Source organism: Saccopteryx bilineata, chromosome 7 (genome assembly GCF_036850765.1).
Source record: "Saccopteryx bilineata isolate mSacBil1 chromosome 7, mSacBil1_pri_phased_curated, whole genome shotgun sequence".
Taxonomy (NCBI): domain Eukaryota; kingdom Metazoa; phylum Chordata; class Mammalia; order Chiroptera; family Emballonuridae; genus Saccopteryx; species Saccopteryx bilineata.
In genome coordinates this window covers 100,336,597-100,347,114 of record NC_089496.1, presented here as the reverse complement: position 1 = coordinate 100,347,114, position 10,518 = coordinate 100,336,597, and the positions used below count along the sequence as shown (strand labels likewise).

The 10,518-nt window shown below is 41.1% G+C and overlaps 1 protein-coding gene across 4 annotated transcripts in view; it reads right to left on the bottom strand.

Annotated features, from left to right (window-relative positions):
• Positions 1 to 398: 398 nt before the first annotated feature.
• NHLRC2 (NHL repeat containing 2) overlaps positions 399 to 10,518 on the bottom strand; it is a 58,981-nt gene continuing 48,861 nt past the window's right edge. Inside the window, exons 11-12 of one of the 4 annotated variants that reach the window (XM_066239679.1) lie at positions 6,139 to 6,382; positions 399 to 2,384 (exon numbers count right to left, since the gene is read on the bottom strand). In XM_066239679.1, coding sequence (XP_066095776.1) covers positions 2,324 to 2,384; positions 6,139 to 6,382 — 305 coding nt within the window. In that variant the 3' untranslated portion in view covers positions 399 to 2,323. Of the gene's footprint in view, positions 6,383 to 10,518 lie in introns of all 4 variants that reach the window. The other 3 variants (XM_066239682.1, XM_066239680.1, XM_066239681.1) reach the window with 3 other exon arrangements.

Here is a 10,518-nt window from a genome sequence, read left to right as displayed (position 1 = left end):
CAAAAACTTGGGACCATTTTGCTTAACCGCATCACTGAAAACACCAGGACTATAAGTTGCTGCTAAAGGAATTCATCATGCCACGCCCGGCAGTTATAAAAATGCTTTGGGCCCACGGGGTAGCACTCCGGGGCGCGTGTGCAGGGCTTTCCATTGTGTGGTTGCTGGGACAGGCTGGGCAGTGTATCTGGAAATACTTGCGATTCTTTTCTGTTTTGTTCTGTTATGGAGCTTTCAATGGAATTAAATGTCCTCTGGTCTGTAAGCTTGAGAGCCACAAGCAGCAAAAAGGAACACACTAAACACTGACTATAACTAGGCAAACATTCCACAAGAATCCAGGGTTTTCACTTTCCAGCTCTAACGTTGAAGATAATGAAACCAAGTCAACCGTGCGCGGGCTCTCTGCTGGTGAGACCGACGGGGGCCAGCCAGAAGCAGCCGGTCTCACCTGCTGTTTCCTGTAACTGTCTGTGTGTGACCGAGCTGAGGCTCGCTGGCCGTGGAGCACACACAGGCAGATTAGTCGAGCCTCTAACTTTTCATTCCATTGTTTCTATCACTGTATTGTAAGGAAATGGGAAAAAGCAAACTTTTAATCATTCAGGACAAAATAGTGACTTTTGCTGAGTGTGAATTCTTTATTTAAAGAAACTATATATGTGCAACACAAAGAAAAGGAGAATCTTGGTGACCAACAGTGAATTCTACTTGTAAATAGGATGTTATCATTACCCTTTTAAGTTGATGTACTATTCTTTCTGAATTTCAGAAATGAGATTTTATAATAAAATTAACAAATTCCAATATTATTTAATTTAAATGAGCAAACTAACAATAAAAAGATGTTTATATTTTTGTACCTGGATGGCCGTGTATCATAATCAGTGGTATGTAGTATTTTGTTGTTTTTTTGTTTTAGTATTTTCCCGGTTAGAAGCAGGGAGGTAGACAAACAGACTCCTGCATGTTCCCGACCAGGATCCACCCAGCATGCCCACCAGGGGGCGGTGCTCTGCCCATTTGGGGCATTGCTCCATTGAGGTTGGAGCCATTCTAGTGCCTGAGGTGGAGGCCATGGAGCTGTCCTCGGCGCCCAGGGCCAACTTTGCTCCAATGGAGCCTTGGCTGCAGGAATGGAAGAGAAAGAGAGGAAGGAGAGGGGGAAGGGTGGAGAAGCAGATGGGTGCTTCTCCTGTGTGCCCTGACAGGGAATCAAACCTGGGACTTCCACACAGCAGGCCGATGCTCTAACACTGAGCCAACCAGTCAGGGCCTTGTTGCATTCTTTTTAATAGTAGCTAACGCTGGAATAATAGGTTGACCTGAAAAAACTTTAATACAGAATTAATACATATTTGAGTCACTGTTGGGGGGCGGTCTACAGACCACAATGTTATTTATGAAGCAAGGAAGCACAGGCCTTTATGTATGTTATCAGATTGGCCAAATAGGACGTTTCTAGAGCTCACTTTGCTTAATAAAACAAACTTTTCTTAAATATAAATGATTTTGGGTCTGAGGCAGTTCTGTGCCAAGAATTCAGTTAAACTTCATGATAAGGTCTTATAATTACCTTTTGAAGACCAATTAAAATAGCCTTGTCAGAACTAACACTGAAAAGCCATTTAATTCTCTAATATATCCATTTGCCAAGAAAAACTCTGGATAGCATCTGAATTTAAGAAAGAATGGTACAGAAAACCTTCTGGGGAACAAGAATTATACAGCCTGTTCCATACCTTGGAACATGAGTGTATCATGAGAAACCCTAAAAGCTAATATAATGAAATGGGTTTCAAGTTTAAAACCAATTCTCACTAGGACCTTTTGGGTTCTTTGGATTGATTAGTTACTATATATGTATATAACTATGGAAAGTTTGTTTTTAAGGAAACTACAGCATGGTGGGTGAGCAGGCTCAGCCTCTCCCTAACTCTGGGACTTATATAACTGTAATGCTTATGTAACTTCTGCGTCTCAGTTTCCTCATCAGGGAAGCAAGATAAAATAGTACCTTCCTCATAAGGTGGTTGTGAAAATTAAATGAGTTCATACATAGAAAAAGCACTCAGAAAAGTGCCAGGCACACAGCAAGCACTCAATAAATTTAGCTGTTATCCTTTATTGAACTACTGCAAAGGTTTAATAAGGCATTCACAAAAGGATGGGAGTCCTCTGAATTTCTCAGTCTGTTTTCGCTTTTCAGCTGGGAGTAGTGCTGGGAATTAGGAGACCTGTGTTCATATAAAACCTGTCCCTTTCTCTCCTTCAGTTGTTCAGCCCTGGCCGAGCCACTGCGCACGTGGGCTCTGCTGCAGCATCAGGCTGGCTCTGCAAGCTCTGCTCGAGAGGACACCCACTTTCTAAAGCCGTTTCCTGTTCTGCAAAATGGACATCGGTTACAATGAAGCTCAAATGAGGCAAAATGTACAAAGGTACTTGGAAGATTTTGTAAAGCACTATTAGTTACAAGAACGTGGTTTGGGGTGAGCAAGTTTATTGCTCATAGTTCTAGAAAGTCTTTAAAATGTTTTAAAAATAAAACTGCAGGTATGCTTCTTTATAATATTGTTTATAAAACAGTAATATAATTTATTATGAAACTATTTCTCTTCTTAAATCCCAACTCTATGGAGAATATTAACCTATCTGATAGCTGGTAGAGAAACAGTTTGCTTTAGAAATTGTGGTTGCAGGGGTCATGTCAAGCCATGTGTTTGTGGTCATAAGTTATTATTATTAACTAAGCCAATGATGGGCAGTTTCATTAATTACTAAATGCTTTACAAACACTAGTTCATTGAGTCCTTACTGCAGCCCTGGGAGGCAGGGATAGTAGCTCCATTTTATAGGGTTAGAATCCAATGACTGGGAAGTCCCTGCTCTTAACCGCTACATTCCATTCATCACACAATAAACACACCAGAAGAAAAAGCCATAATCATTTCTGACTTCCCCAAATCACATGCTTAGAACTGGTAGATCCAAGAGCTCTAAACTATGTTTTGATCTTTGGTAATAAAAGTGACTTGAGAAAAGTTGTTACATAATAAGTGCTTACTGTTCATTTAAAATCTTTAAAAACATTTCCAGTTGGTTTTTCTTTTAAATAACATATTGCTCACTGAAAAAAAAAAAAAAAAAAAAAGAGTACAGAAAAGTAAAATTAAAATAAAATAGCCTCGAGTCCATCACTCAGGAGAACCAGTCGGCACAGTCCTTCTGCAGATATTTTTATTCAATTGTGAACTATGGGATTTAGTTGATTTTTGATGATTGTTTTAAAACATGATGCCAAATATAGTGGCTAGACTAAACTTTTTTTTTAATTGGAAGATAAAAACTAATAGTAAATTTTGTGCAAGTAGAAACTTATATTACAGAGATGGTATTATCAATATCTTCCCAATTTTTCAACTATGGAAAAACAAGCAGAGTATACTTACTTCAGTGGTATTAGCTCAAAAATATATTGGCCATAAGAGAAAGTTATGTGAGAAATTCTTGAGTTGCTCTTTGTATCTGTATGTGTATACCTCCCTACAGGTATACACATACATATACTCATCTACACATATTAAACTCTTTTAGCTGTAAGGTTTATAGCTTTCTGCAGGCCTGATAATATATACTATCACTAAATCTATTTTCAGAACAGTTAGGAAGATACCGTTTTTCTAGCCACTGAACTTTGCCAAAGTTACACTTATGGGTGATTGAATTGTAGTTTTCCCTTATGAGTAGTTGTTAAATATTTGCTTGAGACCGCATATTCAAGATTAGGAAAATTCTTCTCAGGGATCGTATCAATCCAGAGTACAAATGCAAACCCTACCATTTGTGAAATCATAAGGAGGGGTGGAAAAAATACTGACAAAGCAGAATAATTTAGGGCAAAGACTCCAGGTATTTTATGTCCAAGTGTTTATAATGCCACGCTCCTGGCACTCTGATTAAGGTGGCTTACACTACTATCACTGAGTATCATAACTTATGCAGGAAGAAAAGCAAACGTTAAAAATATACAAACGTTCCTATGGAAAACAGAAGGCAGGCAAGGATCAAGAAATTTTAAAAAGTAAACATTCTCATACTTCCTCTTATGTAAGAGGTTTATGTTAGTCATAAATTCTAAGAACCTATTTATATTGCTTTAGTGTGATCTATAAAAAAATCACACTAATCATAAATAATATTTTGAATGTAAAAAACAATGCAGACAGGTGGCTGGGTTTTAAGAATAAGAATGTTCATTAAAACTGTACTTTAAAAATCAAGAAATACCTAAAACACTGTATAGACAAAGGAAACATTAATAGATTCTAAGAAATACTTAAAAAATTTTTAATGTACATAAAAAGGTATGTGTACAATATTGAAAAACATTAAGATATATCTGAATTACCAAGTTAAAATTGTATAAACTTCTTTTAGAGAGTGAAACTGTTTATGCCCTTAAATAGAAAAAGGTAAAGCCAAAATATTCTCATCCTATCCATCTGGAAATGAGAAGTCTAATCATCAAATATTAAAAATGAGAATATTAATGTACACCTCTTTATTATAGAACATTTTTTTGGAGAGAAAAGGTTTGTGAGGTAATTATATGCAATCTTAAACCTAATTCTTTACATTTATCCCTCTTTAAATAGCTTTAACAGGTTAAAAAATAAGTCAAAATTATAATCTATGCATTTCCTTACTTCAGAGATTTAGTTAACCTAAATCAAAGAAGAGACAGTATATTCAAAACTATATTTCAAAAATATATAAGGAAATAGAACGATGATACTTAAAAGATTCTACTTCAAATTTAACTTTTTGAAGGAGGGAGGTCATATGCCATATTGTCTATGAATATTAATTGAATATGGTTTACCTGATTTTTAAAAAACATTGTAAGCTGATTAAGTCACAAAAAGTTGAATCAGTTTTAGTAAAAATAAGAACAGGCCTTTAAATAGTTATAAAGGGAAATGATGATTTAAAGAAGCCTTTCAGTATCTTTTGGGGTTAAAAAAAATCCTGTGTTATCAAATCTGTTTGTTTCAGCCTTAATATTTTAACAAGTAACATATTAGAATATACTATATATATTAATAGCATGAAAGTGCATCACGTTGAAATTTTCACTCTGAAGGCTTAAATGTGATTTTAAAAAACGTCACAATAAATGATCATAAATTATGAATATGGGAACTGAAAACACCAAAACCCAACCAACCTGCATTTAAAGCTTACACGTAAAATGTAAATTTCTAAAACATACAAACCACTTACATCTGCTATCACAATTGTTTATCATTAACTATAGCAGTATCGCAGTAATGTGTCCCTAAGTCCCTTCCTCCTTGAAAGCCCTATTTCTGAGGACTCATTTGTTATCTGGTAAGACTGCTCATTCAGAAAACAGTCAAGGGAGTGAGTCTGTATGTCTTTGGAGACGTCTCTGCATAGAGTTAAAAGGCATTGATAATGGTAAGTTAGAACAGCAAATTACATAGTAAAACATAGTAGAACAGACATGATCTGTTTTCAGTGTATCTGAACTGAGGAAACCGCAGAAGAGAACACAGCACACTTCCCACCCAGGTACTCTTAGGCTCCTCCGTGATGGAAGCCGTTTCAGGGGGAGGGAGGGTGGCAACAGACCTCACGCCTTGAATGTCAGGTGGCCTTCTACCAACATGTGGACTGGACCTTGGGTTCGCTTTCAAGTTACTATGAAAGTTACACATTCAGTGTGCTGCTCGCTATTAATAAAGGTAGAAAAAGTTAGGTAAAATATTTGGTATCATTATTGCTATCAGTGATCACTGCGAGTTATCTCATGATACTGTGCTAGCCTGTTAAGTGTGGACTACGTCATGTGCCAGAGAGCAGCACAGATTATGCCGTGGTCTGGACTACAGTCAGTGACTTAGCTGGTCCACAGCCAGAGCAAAGGGCTTTGTTTATAATAAATAATTAAATAAGGAGCACAGCTGTGCTTTAACATCAGGTGCAGACCCGAGCAGTGGGTTTCCTGGTGTCCAGAGCAGAAGTCAGGTTTCTGGTCATGGGTTCCAGCGATGGCGAGGACAGAGTACAGCGGCTGAGCGGACTGGCGGCCGTCGGGGCGGCTAGAATGCATACCTAAGCTCCACGGGAGGGGGGCGCCCTTGCTGGGCGCCGGTGATCTGCACGGGCTGACTGAACAGAACCCCTTGCATCGTGCAGGCCCCGCTGTCCGCGCTACAGTAATAGAGAAACACGCTGATGGACACGACGGCTTCAGGTGACGGGCAATCCCCGGGAATCTGCAGGGAGATGGTGGGTTGACTGGAGATGCTCTCTATTTCTCCAGATGGCATCTGTCCCTGAAGAAGCCATTCATGGCCTAAAATATAAAAAGATAACTCACTAAAACTGCACAAGAAGGATATAGGTATTCAGGACTATAATATGAAAACTACAGAACAATCTAGGGAATACAAATGGATGTATAACTTTGTCGTGACTTGCAAATTAAGATTATGATAATTATCAAAAGGTAATCGGAAAACCTAAAAAATTCTTTTAGAAATAAGTCACATTGCATATAATATTCAAATGAGCTTAAACAATGTAAAAACTGAGATTCTGTCTACCTCTTTAATACATAAAACTCTTCTAAGACTTACATAAATAATCTATGTAACAAAAGTCTAGAAAAACCACCAAAAACTTTAACCTTATAGCATTAAAATGTTTAGATGTCTGTATTCATCTAGTGCCTTCCGTCAGGATGAAGGCATGTATCACGAGGAAGCACGTTCTCACAGACATTCAGCGTTAGAAGGGGTTGGCATCAAGAGCCAGCATTCAGGAAGTGCAGGCCACACTTTCCTGCCACCCTACACAGAACAGTGAACATCACCCAATGACTCAGCGACACGGGGCTGTCTGTACAAAATCTGAACTGCCTACTGAGTAGTGATGAAATTCTAGGCCCACTTCTTAGCTTTCCTGTCTTTCTTTTGACCTCAGGACGAGCCAACACTCGGAGCACCTGTCTCTACTGGTCCTCTCCATCTCTCTAGTTCATTGCCTCTAATGTTCTGTTGACTTTAAAATCAAAGTTGAGAAAAACACGTCCAATAAAAGGAGAAGGTGAAAGGTGAGAATCGAAAGAGTTCAGACCAGAGCTTTTATGCAGGAACTTTTAAACAATTATTTAAAAATTATCTTTAAAATTCTTTGGCCTTCTTTGTTTATTTCTGAACTGAAGAGTGTGTTTTATTTTATTGAATCTTTGATTTTGCTAAACAATAGGTTGGAGGGGAGTGTCTTATATTTTAAAACAAACAGCAAAGTAAATCGAGCTATTTTAATGAATAATTCTAGAAATAAAACACAGAAAATGTTCCTTCAGATATTTTTCACATACCTCACACGGGATTTGTGAAGTTATAATCTGCTAGTGGCTCTTTTATGCTGGCTTTTTTGTTTTGTTTTGTTTTTGGCTTAAAACCTTCACACAGCCTGACCAGGTGGTGGCGCAGTGGATAGAGCGTCGAACTGGGATGTGGAGAACCCAGGTTTGAGACCCCAAGGTCACCAGCTTGAGTGCGGGCTCATCTGGCTTGAGCACAAAGCTCACCAGCTTGGACCCAAGGTCGCTGGATCCAGCAAGGGGTTACTCGGTCTGCTGAAGGCCCACGGTCAAGGCACATATAAGAAAGCAATCAATGAACAACTAAAAGTGCCACAATAAAAAACTAATGATTGATGCTTCTCATCTCTCTCCGTTCCTGTCTGTCTGTCCCTATTTATCCCTCTTTCTGACTCTCTCTCTGTCTCTGTAAGAAAACAAACAACCTTCACACATGCTGAAAACTTTGACTATATAGATCCATATTTATTCACAAATAGTGACTGTCTCTAACTGGCCAAGGGGAAAAGAAATGTCCCTTAATCATAGGTGTCCAAATGTACTCTATAAAATACTTTTCAAAAACCTTAAATTATTGGGATTCTTGCCTAAAAGCTTATTTGTTCCTATACAATAAAAATGAAACCAACATCTTGGATAAAATAGCTAAGAATTTGTTCTATAGACTGCTTTATTTTCCTATAATACTATCAATATTTTACTCCGTCTCAATGTTAATTTGTGTTGACAAAGTAGAGTTATAGTAAACATGTTAATATCCTATTTTAAAATCAATACATTGCTCTTTAATTTCACACAGAGAAATGAACAGTGATCTCCAACGGACGCAATGCTTTCAGACTAATGGACACAGAGCAGTTCAACAGGCAGCCAAGGAGCTGCTCTGAACCTACAGAGGGATGAGGAACAGTCGAGGTTTGAGTCCTCTTGTGGCCACAAAGCTAGCTCCTAGCACCTCATGGCTCAGCCTTCTCCCGCGTGCAGACAGGTGGGAGGGGAAGCTTCCCCACAGGCTCAGTCACCCCAGAGCTGGACTCTAATTCGAACCCAGCAGTTCCTCCCGGCTAGTCCACCCAGCTCTCTGCTCACTTGGTGTGGACCCGAGTGGGTGGTCGCAGGAGTCACTGCCGCCCCGAGAATACACCAAGGTAAGAAGGCACAGATCTGGGTGGTGTACAAAAGTGTGTGAGAGGGCACAGGACCGGAGGGGGGGTGGTAGTGAAAGGCTTAGTGGGAACACCTGAAAGAGTGGGGGAGACGAGGACAGCGGAGATCACGCAGACCAGAGGTCAGAATCTAGCTCTGGGCGACTAGTATTTTGCTTTAAAATCAGCACCCAGTCTGCAGAGGAGCTGAAGGCACTGCTGTGAGGGGCAGGGCGCTGCCTCCTCACTGTACACAACAGTCCACACTCACCGAAACACACACTCGGGTCTTTACAAAATTTACAGGAGCTGCATACTTGGAGAACCGACCCGAACAGGAAGTGTTCTTAGATCAAAAGACCCCAAATTATTATTGAGGGAGGACAAAGGCTCTGCCTGGATTCTGATCACAGTAATTCATTCGTATTCAATTACATATCCTCCAACACTGTTTTATTCTGCTCCAACGGCATCCTTTTAAAGTATGGCTTTGGAATCCATTTTCTTGTAGCAAGCACGTAACAAAGTATAAATTCTACCTCTGGCCTCTCTGAAGAAGCCACTGCTTCAGGCTTGATAACTGGTGGTTGAAGTCTCAATGATACTATTACTTTGAAATAAACAGCAATGGACAGCTCTAAACCATTTAACAAACTATTTGGAAGACTAAACATCATAAAACAAAGAACTGAATTGGAAAGGACTTAAGTTACTTCAATTAAAAGAGCATATATTTAAGTTACTTCAATTAAAAGAAAGGATATATACTCAAGGGGAAAATCGAGGTAACTCTTGAGAACAGACTGTGAGAGATTCCATCACTGTATACGGAAAGGAACAGCGGTACACACAGCTAACAGCGGATCCGGACTCCGGAGACCTGACATTGGCTTCTTACCTGTCACGGGGGCAGCCTGCTTATAAACACTGCTCAGCACTCCCCTGCACTGTGGCTGCCTGGGCAGACAGACACAGCCTCCCTGTGAGCATCCGTGACAGCAGCCTCAGGCTGCTCAGCAGTCACCTGCCTTCCCCTCGTCTGCTCTACCCACTCTCCTGGGTGACCTCTCATCCCTTCACTCCTGCAGACCCTGTCCCCCTCCCACTCAGGCTCAGTCGAAGGCCTGTGCTTCCCAGTGTATTAAGATAAGACAAGCATCAGAAACACCTACCTCCACAGCCACCCAGCCAGAGCTGAGTCACACATGCGGCCTTCTCTCCTCACTGCATGTGTCCACATCCCTGGCAAAGGCCAGCCTTCTACTTGTGCAGCTGATCCTGTCCTTTCTCATATCCCACAGGATCCCCACCCCGCCACATACCAGCTCTGTTCTCTGCTGGCCCTGTGCCACCGGGAAGCACGCTGTTCTCTCAGCTCCATTCCCCTGCCCAGCAACTGCTCTATGTATCTCCTCTGTGTAGCTGAACTCCTGGTACCTGTATTTGCCTTCCCAAGTTCTCCTCCTCCTGCTCTCTTTTAACCTGTCCTAAGGAGGCATCTCCTCTAGCATTCTGCAGCGGCTCTGGTCAAGGACATCAACTGACTCGATAACATCAAATCAACGATCGATTCTTAGTGTTGATCTTCCCTGGGCTATCGACAGCCCCTGATATGCTGGTCACTCTCCTCAGAGCACCCGGCCCCAGGAAACCGCTCTCTTGCAGGCGTCCCCAAACTACGGCCCACGGGCCGCATGCGGCCCCCTGAGGCCATTTATCCGGCCCCCCGCTGCACTTCTGGAAGGGGCACCTCTTTCATTGGTGATCAGTGAGAGGAGCACTGTATGTGGCGGCCCTCCAACGGTCTGTGGGACAGTGAACTGGCCCCCTGTGTAAAAAGTTTGGGACCCCTGCGTGTGCTCCTGTTAGCTGCCTTGGTCTCCTTGTCCCCGTCCCCGTCCTCCCCCCCCCCCCCCCCCCCCCCCCCCCCCCCCGCTCTATGCTGGAGTGCTCTAA